At 42.7% G+C, this 24,536-nt stretch overlaps 1 protein-coding gene across 1 annotated transcript in view; it reads right to left on the bottom strand.

Annotated features, from left to right (window-relative positions):
- Positions 1-24,536, bottom strand: part of VPS51 (VPS51 subunit of GARP complex) — a 56,738-nt gene that overhangs the window by 21,950 nt on the left and 10,252 nt on the right. The window contains exons 3-6 of the mRNA XM_069207978.1: positions 21,328-21,474; positions 8,582-8,801; positions 5,793-6,579; positions 3,415-3,630 (exon numbers count right to left, since the gene is read on the bottom strand). Coding sequence (XP_069064079.1) covers positions 3,415-3,630; positions 5,793-6,579; positions 8,582-8,801; positions 21,328-21,474 — 1,370 coding nt within the window. The remainder of the gene's footprint in view (positions 1-3,414; positions 3,631-5,792; positions 6,580-8,581; positions 8,802-21,327; positions 21,475-24,536) is intronic.

The following is a 24,536-nucleotide window of genomic DNA, read 5'->3' as shown; positions in this document are numbered from 1 at the left end:
AAGATACTCCGCTAGGAAATGTATCCGATGTCGAATTGCTGTAGAAGAGGAATGACATCCTTCAGGGTGACCATATGGAAGTGCCCTGAGAGAATGTACATGTTGAGGGGCCTGAGATCGACGATTGGCCTCAGGGAGCTGCCTTCTTGGGGATCTGAAAATAGAGGGAGTAGAATCCCCTTCATTGGTGTTGCAATGTTAGTGGCTCTATTGCGCTCTGGAGAGGAGCACCTAGACTTACTCTTGTAGAAGGTGCTGGTGACCTGCTGGGAGGGTGTGTGTGCTTCGTGGGATGTTGGTGAGGCTGCTGCGAGTTCCAGGCAGCACACATTTTGTATGATGGATAGTACCCACTGGTCAGAAGCGATCTCTTCCTTAAAGAAGAAACCCCGGTAGCCTTTCCCTAGACAGATGTAGTATGATCAGAGGCAAGGGAAAGGGAGTCACTGCTTTGTGGAGGCGCCTCCTTTGGCCGCACCTCCAGTGGTTCTGCATCTGGTGTTAATGCCTGGGTAACGACCCCATGACTACCCCCTTGTGAACTGTCAATAGTATTTCTGCTGCCTTTGGTAGAATGTGTAAGATTTGAGGGATGTGGTTTTGCTTCTGCATCTGTATTGGGAACTATGAAAGAAACCCCAGTCCTCCATTGCCTTGGCTGTATCAGTGTCTTTCTCACATTTGTGACAGAGTATTCCATTCACCAAGATCTAAATCAGGCCCTCTGTCATTCCATGGGTCATCCCTTGGTTCCTGGTCACAGGGGGCATCGTAGGACTGATCTAAGTTTATTTTCTCCCTTCCCATCAGAAGAGTGTTGTAACCTTTGGGGTAGGGCTATCAGAGTTGGCATGTGTGGTGGTGGCAGCGAGGGTGGAGGACAAGGCAGGCAAGTGGAGGCATGGCAAGTGCCCTTCTTGTGTTTCTTATGCCTTGGGAAGGTGTAGGCCCCAGGGCAAGCTGCTCCTCGATGGACAGCTTCCACTTTTTTGATAAAATGTCCCGAGTCTTTGGCGAGGACTTGAAAATACCTTGCCCCACCTGTGGGTGCAAGAAGAGCCTTTTGTGGCAGGCATCAAGCTCCTTCTCCGACACACTAGAGGATGCGTTGTGCGGACTCCTCTGAACTAATTATTAATGGGACCAAGTGGATTTTCTGCACTGAGTGAGGATTAGGCACCAAAGCTGTTTTTAGTGTTGACTGCTGCGGTGCTGTGGGTGGCTTGGGCACCACTGTCTTTGGTGCTGGTTGGCCTTTCGTGACGGAGTGGAAGGGCTTGAGGTTTCTGAGGAAGGCAGCATTGTATTTGGGACCTGTGTGGCAGGAGAAGGGAGGCTGTCTACTCAGAGGCAGACTACAGCCCAAAGGCAGTGGGGGACCGAAAGGGTGCTTTTCAGTCCCTGGGCTAGACGCCCGACCCCGAGGGAGCAGTCCTCTGCAGGAAAATGCAATGTTTATGCATCCAATGGCTGTGACTGGGTCATACTCACGGTCAGTCTTTGGATCTGCAATCACCTCAATGTCAGAGCCATCTAATGAACTGGCTTTCTGAGCCGATATGTAGTGGTTGTGGCCCAGAGGATCATCCTGTTCCACAGCACTGCTTTCACCTAAGACGTCAGGGGTGTTGTCTTCCTTGTGTCTCAACAGCCTCCACTCGCATCGGTACTGAAGGGTTTTCTTTGACCGGAAGGTGAGGCAGGCCTGCCATATGGAGTTGTCGTTCTCAGCGGAGAGGCATAAGTTACAGATCTCGTGGGGGTAATACCAGGGGAATTTGGATTGATGCCCGGTTCAGAACTGGAAGGATGTTATTTCCATCACTGACCCGGCACTATCAAGCAGAAGAGAGCTGAGGTAGGGGCAGGGAGCCCTGACAATGGACCAAAGCCCTGATTGAAAGCATCAAAGCTGGTGCGTTTGTCAGTTGACCATTTGCAGTGAGGAAGCGCGAAGACTGTCAGCACCCGGAGATGGAGAGTCGAAGATGCCCGATGAAAGGTGCTGATAGGCGCAGAACACAGAGCCCAATCTACGCGTGTCCAAACCTGATGAAGGGAAAAATAATGTAACAATGGAACCGGTGCCCATGAGCATTACCAGCAAAAGGAGGGGTCAACATACCATGTGACTCCAAAAACGTCTTCGAACAAAAACAACTTGTAAAAATCTGAGCCCATTATTAGAGGTCAAAAGCATGCAGAGCATGTATATCTACAGCCAAACATGCACAAACACTGAATTTGCACATATCACTTGTTTCAAGGTATTATTCGTATTGCTCGTGAAAACTGTAGCTCAAAGTCAATGGAAAGTGAAAATCTTCAACTGTCCATAGAGCAAAAGTGGGATGGAAATTAAAGACATGAAGGCAGGGAGAAGCAAGGAAGTAAAACTAAAAGAAATAGCAAGCTAACACTACAAAACATGATTCAACTGTGCCAATAATGAGAGATTTCTCATATAGTCATTATATATATATATATATATATATATATATATATATATATATATATATATATATATATATATATATATATATATATATATAACATCACATGTAACAGCCGTTGGTCATTAGGGATATCTGACCAATCAATGCCGATGGCGGACTTTTAGATACATGCAAGCATGCAAGCATGCTGGTCTGCTGTTGGCTACTGCATTCTGGGGACAGAGGGTCAGACCAAATATTAAGTGCGAGTGTTCCGAGTTCGTGAAACTATTGTATGACCGGTTTATTTGAACAGAATGCTATGCCGACTTACGGGCAAAAATAAATAAATATGAGAGTCCCCTTGCTTTTATAAATGTTAAAATTGGTGCTATAAAATAGGCTTACAGCTGCATGAGAGATACTGGATGTAATGCTGTGGTGAGGGTTTTCGAATGTCTGAGCTTCCTCATTAAAAAGCTATCACTAACATATCAACCAGGAATTGGAGACTTTGAACTGAAGAAGGTAAACACTCAAATAATGGTGTGAAACTTCAATCTCATAAGTCTGCACCTTAACTGGAGGGACAATGGGTGATGGGTAAGTCCAAAAAGAGGTTTATAGAAATAAAGAATGTAGGCAGTCATAGACAATGCTGTTCCCTATTGCAATGCATGTATGATTACTGATGCGCATACACAGTGTAGGAACTGGGCACAGTGACCTATTCTGTAGTGTCAATTCACATTATTATTTTAATTCATGCTGGAGAACAACTCTTCAAAAATGTTTGCATTCACTCTGTCTTCCTATGATTGTGCTGAAAAAGTATTTAAACATAAAACCATTCTCAATTAACAAACTTGAATGTATATACAGTATTTAAATATTGTTCACTCAAAATACTTTTGTAGCACAATGTGTGATCAACAATCAGAGCTGTGTTACTGCAGATATAGGACCACCGGCTCATTACCTGAACCAGGAACTGCTCATCTGTCAGAGTCAGGATGTAGCTGATGGTGGACGTCTCGTAATCCAAGCAGAGTCTGGAGAGGAGCAGAAGCAGTGTCGGCGGGGTGAAGCCACCCTTGTCGCCAGTAGTCTCACAGAACTGACGCGCTGTTAGGCAAATGTATTTGATAAAGCCAACAATAAGTCCCTCACGCACTCCCTGGCTGCAGAACTCACCCTTAAAAAGCAGAATAAAAAAATCAGAGGTGTAAAATGAAACAAATTAACATAGTAACACAATTTTGAAAGCACTTGCTAGATAGTCCAAATTTGCTATGAAAAACAATTGTTACAAAAAAGTAGATGTTTCATCTCCAGTGTTGCGACAGGTATACAGCTTCTCTGACCAACCACTGCCAGGAAGCTCAAATGTTTTTTTAGTAGCTGGGCCAATTGGATTATCTGAAGAAATACTAAATTAGAGCAAACTGGCAGGATTTTCCACAAAAGCTGAACAATGAGGGCTCTAACGAAGGTTATGAAAATAAAAGAAAAACTCTAGTGATTTTAGTAATCAACTACCATGTTGGAAAGGTGAGAATTGAGACTGTCAAGATGGTGTTCCGTCGTCTATGCCAGCTCAGACCCCTGCTGTCATTTTTCTTCATCTCTGATGACATTGGCTTTGGTAATCTGCCGTAATCAAATTGATCAATTAAAAAATCTGCACTTTCAGTTTAACACCTAAGCTCACCTATCTGCTGTGCTGAACTCCAGAGTGGGCCTTTTTCCCACTGATGTCCCTAGACTAACAACTCCCTCCCTCCTTCTAGACGTCCAGAGTAAGCACCCTTGCTATACAAAAATAAAAATGTTTATTCTACTTTTCTACTTTTGCAGCCTATCATTGAATACCTTGATTTCTTCAAATAGGAGTGCACAACCCTTCCCTCACAGAAAAGGTATATTTTAGGCTTTTCAGAGTCTTAACTGTAACTAATTCCTTTACTATTTTCTTAACAGTAATGTTTGCGGACCAACAATAGCCCTATAGGAGTGTTTCCTAACTGATCAAATGTATTTCAGTTCTCTCAATTATCAGGAAGGAATAGGCACCATGAGATGCTCTTTGTCAGTGCATTTGGCTGCGTAGATTGAAATGCTGTTTTACATAAATAGAATAATACGTTCTCAAAGGGGTAGGAATCGGATGTGCTGTCCTAATGATGTTGCAGTGGTTGGTGATACCCGTTTGTGTGTTTTATCAGTGCCTGCAGCTGCAGACATATACTTTAGAGAGTGGACGGCAGCTCCTGTTCGCCATGTATACCCTATCTTTTGTTGCAAAATGGAATTCAGAATAAATAAGCATCTTGTCTCTACCTGCCTTGAAAATACTTCTTCACAATATGCCACTGCTACGTTTGTCCTAAACAGGAACACTGAGAACAAAGGTAAATCACTGCACCTCATTAGGAATTACTCAGTTGACACCATCACTAACTCTAGACTTGTATTTGTGCTTTTATTGCCTTGTAGTCAAAAATAGTTTATCGCCTGTAGATGGTCATGAAGAACGAACAGGATATTATGTGACAAGAAAGTTCAGGCGAGGTCTTCAGTTGTACGTATGCGAGTACTGGTTTTATTTAATGCATTGCAAGTATCAGAATGCACTCGATAAGATGGAGAACAGGTGGGAAAAGGGAAGGAGTACTAAGGAAAAAATGAGGCGTGTGAAGCAGGCACATCTTTGTTACATGTGGAGATGTTTGCATTTTTCAGCAGAGATGTGTTGTTAAAGTGAGGATTAATCATCACCTTCCGGAAAGTAGGATGATCTTTAATGGTTTGATGCCAGACGTATGTCTTTGAAAAGCATTGGGTCAGGCACATCGATTTACCTTCCACCAGTTTTGGATCTGTTAACAGGGGTTGGGGAAGACATTACCATGACTGCATCTCAGGATACTTTCGAACAGTTTTTGTTGTTGCCAAAGACATCCATTATTCGCAGCTCTGAAAGTGGCTAGGGATAAATTATTAATTAGTACTGAAATCTTAACTTTCACATACTGGGAGAATGGTCTATATTGAACAGTAGTGGGCATGGATGGCCTTAAGCGCAAATATGAAATCTGTGTTCATTTCCCCCCATTTAGTCAAGTTACCTTAACAGTTTGTGGTACATACATACAGTAATTGCCCAGAAAGTATGTTTTATATATGTTTTAAATGGCTGCTTGCTCTAAACTCTTCAGCTTAATGTTTGTAGTTTGGGATTTTATTTAAAGGAGAGCGCTATAAGTTTGAGATGATACAGTGTCATGCCTTGGCTTAGCACAAACTCAATTCACGGCGATCTAATCTTTTAAGGCTGGAGCTCTGCCATACAAATACCTTGAAGTAGGGCTTGTTGGAGAAGGTGATATCCTTGGCAGTAAACAGATGGACATAGGCCAGGACTGACTTGATCTGGTTCAAGATGGAGGCTGAGATGTTGCCCAGAAGCTCTGCCAGGTTGGAGTGGTCCTTACCCATCAAGCGCGGGGCAGCCAATGACTGCCGCACGTCTGTCAGGCAATCCAGAAAAAAACTCTGTAGTGCTAGAAGGTACTGCCGAATGCGCTCCTTGGCAGCCCTCACCACAATCTCTGTTCCTTCAGTAGCAACACTGGAGGCAGGTAGAAGCTTTGCCACAGCCTGGAGCCGACGGTGAAAGCGGTCAAGGGCACGGACCAGGAGGGAGTTGTCGCCAATGCCTTTCTCCAGCTGAATCCGGCAGTCCACAACAACAAAATAACGACCCATGAGCTGGTTCACGAAGGACACCAGCTTCACCTGGGCCATAGTAGAAATGTTCTTGTTAGCCACTCCACCCTGGGACAGTCGGTTGATAAAAAGGTCTTGATATGAAGCAATCACCAGACACATGTTGCTCACAAAACTGTTACACCCTTGGTCAACAAACTCCAAGATGTCACCCAGCTGGGTTGCTGCAGTGGTGGCAGAGGCTCCAGAGGGGGAGCTAGGCAGTCCCAGATCAGCCTGCAGGCTTTTCAGATCATCAGCCAGTCGGGACTCTGCATGAGACAGAAACTCATCACACAATTCCTCAGCTGGCTCATCCAGCTGCAGCAGTAGCTCAACACACTCTGCCAAGTCCTGGGCACTGGTGCCACCATCCCTGCAAAGAAACACACAGTGAAAAATCAAACGGTGAACAACAGTACTGTGGGTAAAAATGAAAAACCAGGAATGCAGGTGGCACTTCAAACTAATAATTCTATTAAGAACTAACATAAAAAACAGTTTTAAATTAACGGTTTAGGTATGAGGTTACACCAAACAACATAGGAAAAAAGAAAAGTGGGCATTTGAGGTTTAAGGGGGAGAATGGTGTAGCAGGAAACGTTGGTACTTAGGGCCTGATTTAGATTTTGGCAGATGGGATACTCGATCACAAACATGACAGCTATCCCGTGCACTTGTAACACGGCAGACAAGATATCTGTCACATTTGTGGCAGAGTATCCAAATCGCCAATGTTCAAATCAAGCCCTTAGTCTTACATTTAGAACCTGTGGGGGCTAGCGAGGGTGGGATGTGCTGCCAGTTTAGGAATGCTAAAGCTTTTGAGCTGCTCCTTTAATCACGGCGCTCTCAAGAGAAGCTGTGGATCAAGAATTACAATCTGTGGCGTTTCAGAGCTATTTGGGGAGCTTGTATTTCAAAATTCTGATTAAGAATTCTTGGAAAGGAGCACCTCAGGCAACTGTCTATAAAGGGGTGGGATTTTATAATGGAGGAATTAAACTAAATATTTAGGACAGGTGTCTCAACAAGTTGATCCCGAGCTACTTTTAGCTCGCTGACCCCTTCAGAGTAGCTCACAGCCTTGAGTTCATTTTTAAATAGGCACAGGACCACATTTTCCTTTTAAAATGAAGGGAAGGTGGTATTTATTTACATTATCATCATGCTGCAGATTGCAGGGCCTGATAATGCTGGAGTCAGATTCATGACGCAGGCTTGGGCACAGAAATAAATTAAAGCACTGAGGTATTTAACTCTTAAATACATATCCTTTTCAACTCTATATTGGAGTATGAGAAGAAAATGATGTTTCTGAATGCTTTTAAGTGAGAGAAAATTGACATGAAACATTACCTTAATGATTTAGTTTAGTGTTGCATTTACAAACAGCAGGCCTCTTGCTCCCAGTGGCCAGTAGACAGTAGACACTGTGCCATATTTATAACTGAATTATAACTGAAAATAGACTTTTTTTTTTAAATGGGAGAAACTTAAATTCACGAAAAGTATTTCTATGAAACATTAAGTCAATGTTTTTCTCCACTTTCAATTAAGCCAACTACGTATTAATGTTTTAAGAAGCATGTTTCTCCACTTTAAATTCCTCCCATTTAAACAAATGGCTGTAGTTTTTGTTATTAATATGGCATCATGTCTACAGGCAGCTGGGAACAAAATGCCTGCTATTTGTAAATGTGACACTTGGAAATGGGAGAACATTTGAATGATGAGTTTTATGGATTCCATATAAACATAAAGTTAACTCTTCAGTTTAATTTTCTACAATTTATAAGTGTCACCTTTACACACAGCAGGTATTTTGCTACAAGTGGCTGGTAGACATGGTGCCATATTTATAACTGAAAAATACAGTCATTTTTTAAGTGGGAGAAATGTAAAGTGCAGAAAAATGTTTCATGGTATGAAAAATGCTGTAGAACATTTTTCTGCACTTTAAATGTCTTACATTTAAAAAATGGTTGCATGTTTGTGTTATACATGTGCAGTGCCAAATAAGTTGAAAGGTATGTCCTGTGCCACAAGTACATTCAACAGAGGCTCTCAGTCATCCATACTTGTGTCCCATTCATACGCACATATGTTCATACATCCCTAAAGACCACATTCTCCCTGATACACGGCAGCCCAGCCATAGTGTCCCTAGTCAAAGTATTTTGTTCAAACCATAGTATCTGGCTGTACAGACATTAGGCTTAAAGTCAATAAAGCTGGGCGTGAGGGGTGCCTAACAACAATGCACAAGTTGCTTAGCCTTCATTAGTTCACAATGATGTTCACTGATCAAAAGTAGCTCTCTCTACAGAAACGTTTGGAGACCCCTGATCTAGGGATAACTAATATAAAGCAAGCACCTGAACTTCTCTCGGAGCTTTTGTGCCAACTCGCCCATTATCTTCTGGCAGTCATTCTGGATACCCTGAAAGGAGGGCATGTGCTGATACTGGTGCAGAATGGAGCGTGCCTTGCCATGGTATCGCACAGCCTGAGCGTATGCTTCCATCTCAATGCATTTGTTCAGACGGGCAGGCAGCTCGAAGAGAAACTGTAACTTCCGCAGCAGAGTGTGGACACCTGGGAGTGTATAGGGAGAACGAGAGAATGAGCAAGACGAGGTCAGATAGGAACTGGAGTTTGTAGTTAAAAAGACTTCACATTTTTCATTCTTTACAGTATAACATTTTTCCTTTTTTTTTAAACAGTGACTGCATGGCTATTTCCCATGCAGTTCATTTTCATGATAAACAAACCACTACCATTACTAAACATAATTGGAATCGCAGTCACCTAGAAGGATCTCAATACTTTGTTCGGGAATAAATTAAATGAATCCCATCGTAACAGTATGAATAACAATCCTTCGCTGTTATTAGAACAACAGAACAACGTCCTTGCAGAGTTGCTGGAATTCTCTGCATCATTATAAACAAAATAAGGATTAAACCTAAATTCTTGAAGAAACCGGGGATCTCAGATAACCTTAGGAAACCAAAGAAAGCCTGAAAGAGAATAGAGGAAAAGGATAATGTTACTTACTATAGATTCACTTGCTGTGCATCCTCCTGCCATCTAGTGTTGTGCTCCGGCATTTATAAGGTTTTTTCTTCAAAGGAACTGTTTGAGACACAGGATGCAGAGTGACTCCACCTTAAGTAGACAATGTGCATGGATACCAACTTCATTTTAAATAGTTTACCTCACAGCGAGTGGGAGTCAGTATGAATTGGCAAGTGAACGCAGTATGGTGCACATGTGATTATGAAAGAAATTTTATTATTCAATCAATCAGTCAATCAAATAAATTTCTTAAGCGCACTACTCACTCGGTAGGGTCTCAAGGCGCTGGGGGGGAGGGGGGTTACTGCTCGAAAAGCCATTTTTTGAGGTGCTTTCTGAGGGTTAGGAGGTCCTGGGTCTTGCGTAGATTGGTGGGGAGGGAGTTACAGTTTTTGGCAGCGAGGTGGGAGAAGGATCTGCCGTCAGAGGTGGTGCGTTGGATGCGGGGGACTGTAGCAAGGGCGAGGTCGGCGGAGCGGAGCTGTCGAGTTGGTATGTGGAAGTTGATTTGTTCGTTGAGGTAGGCCGGTCCAGTGTCGTGAAGGGCTTTGTGAACGTGGACAAGGATTTTGAAAATGATTCTTTTGTTCATGGGTAGCCAGTGTAGGGATCAGAGGTGGGTGGAGATGTGTTCGTGGCTGAGGATGAGACGTGCGGCTGTGCTCTGGATTCGCTGGAGTTTTCTCTGAAGCTTGGCTGTGGTCCCTGTTAACCTTATTAAGGTTGAGATCTGCAAGTAGAGCCACATGCTTTCATGGAGGAAGTGGGTGCATGTGAATCTATAACACTAAACACTATGAACAGCTGCTTACAGGCTAACATTTTCCGTTTGTAGCATGTGTTACTTTAGACACACATGCTTTGCACAGACTATAAAGCAGTACTCCCCTATAAGTGGTAGCATGATGCAGATGTCTGAAATAAAGTCCTTAGGACTATTTGACAAACCATGATGTGTTGGCGATCTCAGCTATTCACAGAGTAGTGTTTATTGAAACTGTGTGGAGTTGTTAACCAAGTGGCTGGCAATACTGGTCTAAGAAGCAGTCTGATCCTTGTTAGGTTTGGCAAATCATGCAAACAATGGTGAGCTTTGCAAAAGGGCGAGCTCCTGTCAATGTAGTACATGAACTCCCATTTGACATCTAGGGTGTGAAGGGCCTTCTCTGCTACAGAGTCTGGTTAAAGGACGAAGGGCCATATGTACGAACACTTTTTCCCATAGACACAGAATGGGTAAAAACCTTTGCTACATCTGGGCCTAAGTCTCAGAGCTCTACTGTTTGGTTGAGGTGGGAAGTGTAGACTACCTTTGGGAGGAACTTTGGGTTGGTTCTAAGAACAACACTGTCCTTGTGGACTTGAATGAAAGATTCTTAAAGCGCGACGGCCTGCAACTTACTTATGTTTCTTAGAGATGTTATGGTTACGAGGAAACCTACTTTCAAGGAGAGGAACTGAAGATTGCAAGAGTGCAGAGGATCAATGGAGGGTCCAATGAGATTCCAGACAGCACCGGGATGGATGATCTTTTTGAAGCCCTCCATAAAGGCCGTAACTGCAGGGACATGAAAGACAGAGGCGTGTTCTCTGTTTTGCTTGTAAGCAATTTGTCTGCTACATGGCAGCATACAGAAGTGTATTTGAGGCCTGATTTCTGTAAATGGAAAAGGCAACACAATGTTCTAGACAGTAGATTTAAGAAGGTCCAGGTGTTAAGAGATACACTAACAGACAAATCTCTTCCGTTTTGCTGCATAGGAGGCTTGTGTGCTAGGACTGCCGGATTCATGTAAGATGTCCACGCAATCGTGCGGAAGGTGAAGGTAGCCGAACTTTAAGTCTTCAGGTGCCAGATCGCTAAAATCAATTGACTGTGGTCTGGGTGTCTGATTTCAACCTTGTTGTGGGTGAGAAAGTCAGCCCTGCTGGGAGCTTCTTGTGGGGGCTGACTGACAGCTGGAAGATTGTGGAATATCATCTGCCAAGTCATTGTTCACATGTAGAAAGTATACCACTAGACAGTTCTGCGTGACAGATTGCCCAGTGCCAAGGTCTACTGTGCTAGTGCTGACAGCGGAAGAGAGCGAGTGCCACCTTGTTTTTGGAGATAATGCATGGCAGTCATGTTGCCTGTTTTGATGACTGCTTTGCCTCAAGTGAGTGGAGGGGAAGCTTTGAGGGCAAGGTGAATAGCAAGTAGCTCTAGGCAGTTAATGTGCCACGTTGGTGATGAGTGGCCCAGACCTCCTAGCCAACAAGGGAAATGTCTTTGGTGAAGGTGATTTGCTTGATGGGGTCTAGGAAATCCGGCTCTACAAAAGGACACACTACTACAGAGAACAATGGGTGCAGGCCTTTACCAACACTAGATCTTCCCATCAATTCTTGGCTTGTGACCACAGAGCTGAATGGCATTCTTGAAGTGGATGCATGAGAAGCGAAGGATGAAGTACTATGGCGCTGCAGGAGGTCATCATGTATAGGCAGGGAAAGAGAGTTTGGGCTGTGAGCTAGGCATTTGGGATGAAAAAGAGGTAAGAGCTGCTAGAACACCAACACCTCTACAGGCTGGGATCGGACATGCCTGCGATTACATTGAGAACAGGCCCTATTTTGAAACCTAGGCTGTGGAGCAGAGAGATTGTAGCCTGGGCATGTGCCAGGCATTGGTTCTTGATAAACCAATCGTTGGTAGGGGAAAACGAAGATTACTCATTTATTAAGTGAATAGCTACCACAGCCAGGCACTTTGTGAAAACCCTTAGGACAGTGGTGGCCCAGAAAGGAAGTACTTTTAATTGAGAATGATGGTCACTTATCACAAAGTGGAGGCAGTCTAACGCCATTGTGTAATTGCTTTGTTGTGGTAGGGGGATGACATTCTGTATGTTTGTAATGTGGAAATGTTCCAAAAGGATGCAGCGATTGAGAGGCCTGGGTGAGATGGCCTTCTTTGTGATAATGAGTTAAAGAGAGCAAAGTCCCTGGCTCCAGTGGCGAGGATCCATTAGTTTTTTGGCCACTTTTTGAAGACGCGCTTGTACCTCATCCTTCACAATATTTCTATGTTCTTTGCAGAGCATGTAGGAATGGATCAGGATGTTGGGAGGAGTTGTGAAAAGTTCTGGGCAGCAGCTATGACAAACCACTTCTAGATCCCACTGATCTGATGTGATTTCCTCTGAGTGAGAAAGGAAATACTGCAGTCTCCCATTGACAGGTAATGTGTGATCGGGGGCAGGTGGGTAAGTCAATGCTTGGAGGTAGAAACCCTCTTCCTGGAGCCGTCTCTGACAATTGTCTTGTTATTGTTGTCCCTGTAGGCATCCCTTGTGCACGTTCTTCCTGCCTGATGATGGGAAGAATGACTTGGGTATGATGTGGATGGATCTGGAGAAGCATCTTGGGGTCTCCTCAAGGCGACTGCCTTCAAAACGATCCTCTGGAACAGAGGTCTGAACATGTCTGTGTCCTTTATTTTTTCAGCATCTCATCACCCTGTGGCCCAAAAAGATGTTCCCAATCAAACAGTAGGGTGAGGAGGTGCAGCTATCCCTTTAGTTTGAAGCCTAAAATACAGAGCTGGGGCACCTAATATTGACCCTACTGTTCAACCTGCATGAAGCGGTGTCCGCCATATTGATGGAGCACAGCATGGTGGAAATTAATATAATCTTAACCTCTAAGACTATTTCCTCATCTCTCTTCCTAAATTGCACCCGGAGATACTTCACTAGTTCCTGGATCCTATCCCAGTGTGCCCTGTCATAACAGGAGAGGAGCCCCACCAAGATGGCAATTCTCCAATGGGTGGCAGAAGCTACCGCCATCCTTTTACCCACAGAGTCGATTTTTTTCTCTCCCTAATGAGGAGGTTGAGTCACCTATGGCTTGCCTGAAAGCCAGCTTGAATGCAGTGTGAACTACCAAGGATCAGGCTGAGACATGAGACACAATGTCTGGAGTGTCGTTGTGAGAGGATCTTTACTTTTTTTTTCCCTGTTCCTTAAATGGGTCAGAAACTAAGGTTGATATGGGGGGAGGTGTGCGCATCACCGCAAGTCATGCGCTGTAAATACTTAGCATGTGTTCAAGGTGTCCGGTCTACACACCTTGTTGATCATCTGTTACTAAGGAGACCAAGCGCACACAACGCGTTCAGCCCACACACGACGCGCAATCCTTGTTGATTTTCATTGCAAAGGAGACCAAGCGTGCACAACGTGCGGCCGCCAGAGCTCGCGTTCCAGTTATGGCCGCTCGTGCAGAAACCGTTTTCTGCGGAGCGCTCACCAATTCAGAGGTAATCCAACTTATAAAATGAATGTACCTTTGAGTGAACAAGGGTTTCTGTGGGCAAAATGCCTCCCAAGTCAGCGATTCCTTTTCCAAAGGAATGTCGTATTGTTAGGGCTTGTCTCTGCCACCTGCACATCGTTCGTCACCAATGTAAAGTGCGTCATCTGTGTAAATCAAGAGAACACTCGAAAGTCCAGCGAGTCAGCTTTGTGGTGAAAGAAGTGTTTCTTATTAAGATAAGATCATATTACAGCCCTACGCCATCTACCAACTCTGCTCCTCGTTTCAACCGTCCTCGTCTCTCGATCCTTCTCCACCCCAGAGTTCTCAATCGCATCACCAGAATGCAAACCCAGAACATTCATCACATTGCTTACCACACACCCTGGCTTTGATTTGCTCCTTACATGGGTCAGAAACTAATTTTAACACAGCAAAAACTGTATTGTGTGCTGAGACTTGGATAACTACTCCACAGGGAAATTGTCTTCCTCGTTTCTGACCTGTATGTACAACTTTTGAAAGGTGGCTGGCCACTGGATCATCTTTTGCTATGTCCTGGTATAGTCTGGGGCAGATGTCCTAATAGGGTAGTGATCCAGGTCTGGGTCTCCTGGAGGATCAACCTCATTCGTTCAAAGGGTCCTGTGTGGACCCAGCTCAAAAGGTGTCTTATAAGTCAGTGGGGCTAAAGGAGGTGCCTGGGTCATAGCAGGAATGTTGAGATCCCTCCCTTGTCTGCGGATGAGAGAGTGAAGTTGGCTGTGGAGGTGGGTGCGGTGCAAGCAAAGGAGACTGAGATGGAACATAAGGGGGAGAGCTGCAGCCTCTATGTCATATGTTTCTCGTACCTGGGTGAATGCACAGGCTCTACTGTAGATTCCTCTTCGAAGGTGAGCCTCCTCTTTTGACGCACTGTCTCAACTGATTTTGGCAGAGGTGGCTTTGATAAACGTTTCTCAGTTTGGGGATACAAGGAGTGTTTTCTGCCTCGTGTCTACCTCCTCCTGCAGTCTTTAGAGTATCTACTGTTTGGAGTTATCTGACCTTGAAATCAAAGGGGTCTTAGACACTGATGGCAGCTTTGGAGTCAAAGATGGCTTAGGCACCAAAGAAGCCTTCAGATTTGGGTGGATTTGAGTTGTATGAAGGATTTTGCGGCTCAGCGGCTGTAAAGGGTCAATGCCCTTGTCTGGGTGCTTGGCTGCGAGTCGTCTGTTGTGTACAGACTGGAGTCCAAAGGCAGCTGAGGCCCTAGAAGCTGTAATGATTTCAGCACAGTATGGTACTCTACCTCTGTGTGAGACATTTTAAGAGGCTTAGCGTGTGTGCCAGTTCCAACCATACTCATGACCCAGGTGGAAGTCTTTGTTTGAAGGCCAGTGATTGTGGAGGTTGATGGAGACTTCTTGTCCTCCTGCTCACAGTCAGAGGAAAAGACTGCCTCTGGACTAGGTGATGATTGGTGGGTTAGGATACCCGAAGGGTCAGTGACCTATGCTTAAAGCCAAGAGTGGCATGCTCTCCAAAGATGTCTGGCGAGTCTTCAGGGGATTGCTGGTGCATTTTCTGATGTGCCCAATATCTCTCCCGTCAGTATCAATGGGTCTTCTTGGACCAAAATGTGCGGCAGGGTTCACACATGGTGTCGTCATGGTAGGAGGGGAGGCAGAAGTTGTAAAACTTGGTGGTAACCATGTGCAAATTTTAAAAATACATTTTTAAAATTGACATGTAACATTGCCCCTTTGGCGTGTGTGTGCCTTACATGTCCTAAAATATTTTTTTGGGGTGCAGCAGAGGGGGGCCTTAGGCCCCAGCACTCTGCGGTTTTGCATTTCCTAAATTGCGAATTCCAGTTAGGAATTCTCAATTTAGGAAATGCAAAAAATTCGCAAATATGGGCCTACAGGCCCATAGGTGTGAATGGGGTCTATATCGCAATTTGCGATTCGGTAATAGCATTTGTGATTTTTAAGAAATCACTATTACCGAATCGCAAATATGATACATACCATTTTGCAAATCAGAAATAGTGATTTCTTAAAAATCGCTATTACCGAATCGTAAAAGGGTTAGATTATACATCTGGCCCGTAGTCCTTTGCCACTTGCGTCGGTAGTCAGGAAACAATGTGCTGCTGAATCAAACCCCTAAGGGAGCTGCTCTCTATATATAGATCATTCTTGATACACTCAAATTCCTTTTGTGATGATTCTTTCGAAACCAATTCATGCTGATCCTTTAACAAGTGTTTCGACCTATACGGCTTTATTTTTTGGGAGGGAAGAATACCATCCTTGCTTATCTCATGCCCTAGGCAAGTCACAGACGTCATTCCAAACGCACATTTACCCAGTTCTGCAGTTAAACATCTAGCAGCCAGTCTCTCAATACTAAATTCAACCTGCAATCATGTTCCTGTTTGGTGCGTCCCATGATGAGGATATCGTCTTGGAAATGAATTACCACCCTTGACATTTTTTTAACAAACACTGCTTAAGGCGCTGAAACACTGCAGAGGCTACTCTGAATAGCATATGTAAAAAATCTGTGGCAGCCAAACGGGGTAACAAAGGATGTGAGACCCCTGCTCAAAGACTGAAATGGAATTTGGTGGTAAGATGCTGTCAGGTACATAGTGGATAACCAAATTACTCCCAAGGTTTCTGCCAGAAGTTCATTGATCTTAGGAAGTGGGAACTTGTCCACCACAATGTTCTTATTTAAGTCTCTATGGTCAACACATAATCTTATTTTGCCATTAGACTTCATGGCAACCACCAATGGAGCCAACCATTACACACTTTCTATTGCTTCAATGATTCCATTTTTCTCCAACTGTTTTAATTCTTTTGCCACATCATCCCACACACTTATGGTTATGCTTCTCACTTTATGGCATGTAGGCTTGGCATCCCTCTTTAGTATCATTTTATGTGAAAATCTGTTCAATCTTCTGATTAAACCAGAAAACACCTTGGGAAATCGTTTCAAAAACTCCTTTTTCTTATGCACTACTGGGTCCCCAAGTAACAAAATGTAGTCTTTGCGGTTCGGATTGAGTGTGAATCATAACAGCCCCTGGTTCATCCAGTCCAAAACTGAGGCACCCCTTTTGGCCACATATAACTGTCCCTCTGTTTTCCTGCCTTAAGCTCCAAGAAAAGTATCCTAAACCCGACCATAGGAATCTTTCCACCCATAAAGTAACTGGGTGCATATCAGTAGGAGTTAAGTTGTTTCTCAAAGTTTTTGCAAACGTGTTCTCCCAAACCAATCGTGGTACTATGATGTAAGGTGACCGAGAGTCTGCCACTATGTTTAATTCCACTACTCCAATGTACATGACACAACTAGGCTTTTTCTTCAACAAAGTACTTCAATATTGGATTATTGATATATAAAATACAACCCAAACATGAAGGTTCTTCACCTTTCACTTGTTCGAATTATCCAGAACACGTTTGACTTTCAAATTGTTACTTTTTCTTCTTTTTTCTTTTCTTTTTACAAACCTTACCAAAATGATCTAGAATACCACAATAAGCACATTATCACCTTAATGGCAGGGCATGTTTTGTCCCTAGCTAAGTGTCCCTTATTTCCACATCTAAAACAACTCAGTCTTTTTTCATTTCCAGCATCATCACCATGAGTTTTGGTTGGCTTCCAGATCTTTTTGCTGGCAGAAGTGAAAACCTTACATACATGGACATATTTGGTAGATTCATTGTTCTTTAGGGCAGCATGAGCACACTTTCTTGACATTTACGCTTTCTTAACTATCACCACAATTTCCTTCAAGGATGCATCACCACACACCCATCATTTTTCTAGTATATTAGAGTTATTTGCGTGCACTACAATTTGATCACAGATCAACTCTTCTTGTAATGATCCAAATTTACAAGATATTGCTAATTTCTTAAGGGCAGAAACAATCTTCTATTGTCTCTGACTTGTCCTGTTGTCTTTGGAAACAAAACGTACCTATCAATTGCTGTGCAGGCAGATGGGTGATAATAACAATCCAAGTCTTCTAAAGCATGAATAAAGACATTTTCACTGCCCTCTCCAGTCTGTAACCCTTCTGGACCAAAACTATGGAGCAAGATTTTCTTTTAAATATTAGATAAAAATTCATCCAGATGTTCTTCTTCTTCCAGTGCTGAAATGTAATTTAAGAAATACTCCTTTCACTCCAGCCATTTAATTTGTAGTTCCCCTGGTGCAGGAAGGAAGGTAACGGGGAAATAAGGGAAAACCTTTGAGCACACATATCACCTGAACAATAAGGCAAGTACTAACGTAAAACAAAAATGATAGAAAGTGCTAATTCAACACTACTACTTAATATCAAAATAAAGACAATGCCTATGAATTGAATGAAAGACAATGTATGAAAATAACTGTATGCAAAAATCTTCCTATGAGGTGTGCATGTCACTGTGGTGTGCTTGAATGGTCTCAACAAGGTGTAGACATCACCGTGACACGCTGAAGATAGACAATAATTGAAAAAAGTAATTACAATAGATATGTTTTGCTTTGTACAGTTGAAGGTTGCTTTGTACTATGCCAGAGAGGGTACAATCAAAAATAATGAACCCACCGGACTGTGCAAATGCATTGGCAAATATATGAACCTTTAGTGCCTTTTGTTAATTTCACATTGCTATGCACATCACCCAAATGCGCCAAGGAAAAGAAAACGATCAAAACAAATGTGAGCTGTGTGTCACCGGAGACACGCCGTAACTGTTTGAGAAGGTTGTGTCTCAATCTAAGATGGAGGGAAGTTCACGTGGTGGCGTCTGCACATCAGTAATGTTTCTTATTTGTGGGCATCACAGACATCTTCATTAAATTAATATACAACCCTGCCACCTTCCAACAGAAAATCAGGAGAATAGTTTTTGAGTAAACGGTTGTCAGTATCTCTCCCAGTCATCAATGCAATATGGGGCTCTGGAGCAAATCGATTTATTATGAAATGTTAGCCTATCTGATTTAGATTGTAAACAAATTTAAGGAAAGCAATTCAAAAGCTTAAACTGCATAGTTATATTTTCTTAAGACAGTTGCAATTACAATGTGGTGCTATACATCACTTGAAAAACGTTGCTTCATATAAAAACACATGCATTTATGGGCAACAGATCTATCTCTTGTTAGAAAGCATTTAATCCTACATGCAAGTAGTGTTCTGAATTAAATGAAGTGAAGAACGAGGATTACAAGCAGGAAAAGTGTCCTTCCTCAGATAGTACAGATCTGCCATATAAAAATACAGCTGTGCAACATATTGTTTGCTTTGCTATACTATCCTGCACAGTTGCTCTATAAACATACACTATATATGATTCGTCCACACTAAAAAAATCAAATTTGGGGTAGGAATTAATGGCTATGATTGTGGATAGGCAAGGTATTCTCCATGAAACTCGTAACCTGTTCAAGAAGCATGCTCCATCGTACTACCAAAACAAGACTTCCTATAAGTGACAGAGGAGTGATGGGATCTGGGAATATCTATGAAACACTGCTCCACTCTCTGGGCAGAAGTCATCCCTTAGCCATATCCTAAAGGTGCCGGAAGTTAGCTTACTGATCCTCCCTCTAACTTCCTCAAGATTTTAAGAAAGCAATATGGTGCTGGTGTGTGGGTGACTAGCCTGGCCACAAAGTACAGAGATGCCCTAGTACAGCAGCGAGAACCAGTCTAGGCACTGAGAGAAACCCATACTTATAATCTAACAGAGGTACAGCGCTGATACTGAACACTAAACTACTAAAAAATAAAAAAAATTATATTGGGCTCTTCCAGAGGGAAGACATTGAATCAATGTTTGGAACGGAGAAAGGGGAACCGGAGGCAGTGATAACATTCTTGCTAGCCACGTTATAAACATCTGACCAAAGCAGCAGAAAAACAATGTGCATAGGAGTAGTGGTAGCTACAGCAGCTTAGAAACCGGGAGCGAAACAGCAAATGCATAGCGGAGGTAACCAAAGTGGGTATGCACAAACTGTGGGAGTACCTTGAATAACGTGAAAAATGAAACTATCCAGATGAAACAGAGATGGTAACAGGTGCCATATCTGAATCACTAACCCTTCAACGTTATGCCAAAAGCACTGTGGTGATGGAGAAGCACAACAGACAGCAAAAAGCAATATTGCCCAGCTGACAGAAAAGGTTCAGTATTTTAATGCTCCCTCTAGGCCACAAAAACACAAGAGGGAACTATGAAAATGAAAACAAACAGACAAAGAGCCATCAACCAGAATAGACAAAACTATATGGGAATAGAAAGGGGAGCAAATACAAACAAAGAAGGCACTCCCAACTGGCAAAGAGTTGAAAATGGTAGAATGGGAGCCATGCACTGGGGAAGAGAAGACTAGCATGAACATTTAACAATCAAAAGCCCAAAACACCCTGCCACTAAAAGCACAAGACCTATCAGGTAGTCAATCAAAATTGGCAAAAATGGTGAAAATGGGAAGTTCCACAGAACCATGCATTTGAATGAGGACTGGCTCTGGTCAAAACCCCTTCTTAGAAAGCACACTTTGGATCTTATCAGCCTAATTATTAGAACGTTAAGAAACTTAAGGCAGTTCCTATTTGCGTGGTAGTGGAGACAACGGAAACACCTGCCAGTAAGGCTGGTGTGAGGCAAAATATAAGGCGTTATTCCATGTCCCAGATTCTAACTCAACTGTAACACACAGAGTGGAGGTCAGCATGTGTGGGTATCAAAAAAGTATGATTTCAGAAGCATTTTGAAGAGGTTCAAAGATTGTAGGGAGGGCTTTAAGTAGCGAGACTGAAAAGGTTGGGTGAATGAAAGCAACATGGAGAACGGGTGGGGTTCAGGACATTCTGGAGGTGTTATTTGAACAATGAACTAAAGCAATTAAAATTGATGCAAATGGGCAGCCCAGGAAATAATAGCAAAACAAGGAAAATGTGGCCATGCATACCCTCAAAAATAAGATGACGAGTTTCAGCTGGCCTCTAAAGCTCATTTATAGCTCTCCTGCCTCATGCAGCTAAGGATAGGTGGAGTTGTGATGAAAAAGACTGAAAGGTTTGTGTCACAAAACTAATAACATTGTTGTGGGGTGATCAGTGTTGTCGATTGCCATCTAACACTATTACAAAAATCTATATGATCATGACAAGTTTGTTAACAATACATTGTGTGTATGTGAAACAGGAGACGGAGATTGAACTTCCTTAAATTGAGTAACTGGACACTGTCAACTGTGGCTGAGGTTCTTATGAAGAATAGTAGTCACAGTCTAAATTTAATGAGCACACTGACATTTCTGGTGATATAGAATGGGGTCAAAACATATGGAAAAGAGAAATGCAGCTGGCCTGGTAGCTTGGGATTAATAGAGTATTTCAATTTTTAAGTGTTACCATTTTAACAGGTAAGGGAACTGGTGTGATACTCCATAATTATAGGTCTGTGGAAATACGGAAGGCATGGTTAGAACACAGCCAACAGTTAAGCTACAAGATCTCTTCATCGCCAAACATGTCAGCAGGATGTCATTTAGAAGTATGTTGAACTTTCAGTATCCTTGCGGAGTGAAAGCCCACACTGCAGGTGCCATGCGCAGTGAGGTTGCTTATGCCAGGTGTTGATGCAGAGTGAAAGCAACCACCACAATGGCCCAACTAGAGTGTCTAGCAGAGGCTTCTATACTATGGCATCCTTACCAGACAGCTTAGTGATCTGCTCGTGTTGGTCCTGCAGGGTGCTGCTGATGCGTCCACTGAACTCTGTGATAGATGCCATATTATTGGCCAAACAGTCCATTTCATCCTCCATCTTCTTAAAATCATTCTTCATTTTGCGGATGGTGTCTAAGGAACAGCAAGACAGGGAAAAAGTAAGAGAAAGATTGCCACTTTAGAATCATAGGTTTTAGGTAAATTGATTACTTCATGACTCAAAGTGTGTCAATTCAGACCTACACACTGTTCATTAAGCGAAATCCTCTCTTGAAGGACAAATGTTCATGATACATCAACTATGTACAGTACACATTCAATGACCATGGATTCCACTGAACTTATGCAGGGATACAATTGATCCCTGGTATGGAGACGATCTCTCCATGGACAGAAGACCACATTTCAGGGAAGTGGTCATAGTTTGCCTACTTTTTTCTAAGCCAGGAATAGTGCTATGGCTAGAGACATGGTATTTCTATCCTCCCTACATCGTGGGTGATGTAGGCTGGTCTGAAGTCTGATGCTAAAAAAAGGGAACAATCACAAATCTCCCACCCAAGAGCAACCCTCGTTTGAACCTCATGCAGCTGATGAAATGCATTTGTTGGAGAAAGATACTGATATCTGAATGAAGACTTGGGCCTCTAACTCTACTAAGACACTTTTTGGGTTGGTTAGGATTTGTATTCACTCGTGCAGCCTCGACAGTCCTATCCCTCCCTAAAAAGGGTTGTGTGACAGGTCTTTCCCTCCTCCACAAAGGTTTTGTAGACAACCTTTCTAACTTCTCAGAGAAAATTTCACTGAAACGGTTGTAAAGAAGTACAGTATTGTATCACACAATATCTTTCTGTTAATTTGACTGGAAGACTAGTGGACATCCAGAAAAACCTTCTCTATTAAGATGAAAGTAAGATTTGCTCCTAGCTGTTATCTTAAATGATAACTTAAATGAAGGTCTCTTGATGACTTCTTTCCAGTCTTTGTGCTGAGGGCTATCATCCACACAGTAGTAAAAGGACGGACCTCTAAGCTCAATATACTTTTTTTCTCTGGGGTGGTAACCACATTTCTTTTAGAACATGATAATCAAGCCCTTGCTTAAGGAGGCCAGTTTGAATGTCAAATCCAACTATAGGCCTAAATGGCAAATATATGTGGGTCACTAAGATTAGGGAAACATAACTGACACAGGCTCCTGGCTCACCAAGAAATACGGAACATTGTCAGCTCCTCTCAAATACTATAACTCCAGGGATGGAAAAGTAAACCACTTTAGTAACTGTGTTGGACTATCTCAGGACGGACCTTGATGTTAGTCACTCTGCTGCCCTTATGGATTTATATCTCTCCACATCTTCAATACTGTGGAACATTCTACACCAATCTACCATTTAGTGGTGGTTACCCAACAAAGAGCGGAATTCTATTGGTTCCCCTCCTTCCTGCCTGCCTAAGTATATCCTTCTTTCCAGTCAAAATGTACGGAGTTCCACTGGGGTCCTCCCTGTGTTAAAATCATTTCAACATTTAATGGCACCAATGAATGGTTTTATAAGTTCTTTAGGCATGGAGCCGGTACTGTATGCTTGTGATACACAGCTGATCTTACGCTTTGACAGCCGCTACCTAAGCTTGAGCATATCTCCAGCCCTATTTATCTGCCATCCCAGCCTGAATGAGCTGTAACTTTCTGGAGCTCAGAGCTAATAAGACTATGGAACTGCTTTGTGATCAGGCCAGTCTGGAATCTCACGTTCTGACCTGATGAGATGAGATCTCAGTCTTCCCCAGTTGCCAAAGGTAAAATCTTCATCTGCCATTTAACAGTTTCTTTTGGGAGAACGGGTTGACTCTGATGATCTCATGTTTTCATTGGATAAGACTTATGAGAAGAATCCCTCAGCACTTGTGAGTCCCAGTATTGAGAGGAGGGATTGTGATAACTTCTCCTACCTAGACCTCTTCTCCAGCATTAATCAAAGGCTGTAGTTAGTTTGGATCATAGCAGTCATATAAGTACACAGTCTGTGTAAATCTTACCTTATTTCTGGCACAAGCCATGCGGCACAGCACATTTAGCTCAAGGCATACAGTCTTGCCTGCTGTTTTCTTTTTTCGGTATGATCTGGATTGCATTTGTCAATGCCCATTCTCGTTCCCTTTGTTCTGGTCCCTTACACTGTTTTTCTGTCACACAATTTAACTTTGCTCGTCCTGGTAGCAAGGCTTCCTCAGTTTAAATTCTGCAGCTTTGTAACTGCCTCACAATTACTCTTTGACAGACTGACGATTACTGAACCTTCGACACGGCTCCCACATCTCATGTATTCAGTAAGGGGTTATGCTTTTAAATTGGTCATCTCCTTTTCTTTTAGTCTTAAACCACAAACCCTTCAGGCATGTATTGTGCAGATAAGTACTTCACTCACTAATGCTTTAAAGTGAGTGGGAATGGAAAGCAAACAGATACTTAAGACACATCTTTATCCACCCTCACCAGGACAATTAAAATGTAGAAAGCCAATTTTTCACCGAAGTACTACAACACTTTCAGACTAGGTGAGCAAAAGCTGGATATGTACATCAAATTGAACACATCAGTGCTCAATCTACTGCAAAAGATTCAATACCTAGAGGCATTAATATATATTAAACCAACGTAAGTGTATTATCTTTGGAGGAAAGTTGTTTCTCATTTTGGAATAAAATGTTGACCTCAACCACAGCTCTTCGCTTACACTTCTGCAACAGTTTGCAGTGACAGATTAGTGTAGTAAACGCAAACTATCAATAGTGGCTTTGCAATTATTTCCATAATGGACAAAGGAAAAGACCATAGTGAAGAGATTTAAATTACAACAAAATATTTTGTCTCAATAAATAGTAACAGATTTTTTTGTGTTTCTGTCGGGTACTCACTTCACCTGACTTCACATACACGTACTTGGGCCCCAGAATGAGTGTTTGTAGCTAAGAAAAACTGGAGCCGAGAGAAAAACTCCATACTCTTACTTTTCACGAGCATTAAAGGGGAAGCCAATGTTAATTATAACATACTACACAACACCAATCTATTATCTGAAAAAACACAGAGAAAAGAGCAAGACCCTTCTTAACTGATGCTCAAACCAACTGACATTCACCATTTGATCAAGGGTTCTCAATAATGATGGTTCATCTGTTAGTAC

This window comes from Pleurodeles waltl, chromosome 9 (assembly GCF_031143425.1).
Source record: "Pleurodeles waltl isolate 20211129_DDA chromosome 9, aPleWal1.hap1.20221129, whole genome shotgun sequence".
Taxonomy (NCBI): domain Eukaryota; kingdom Metazoa; phylum Chordata; class Amphibia; order Caudata; family Salamandridae; genus Pleurodeles; species Pleurodeles waltl.
Note: the sequence above shows the minus strand (reverse complement) of the source record. Positions and strands in the feature narration are given on the sequence as shown.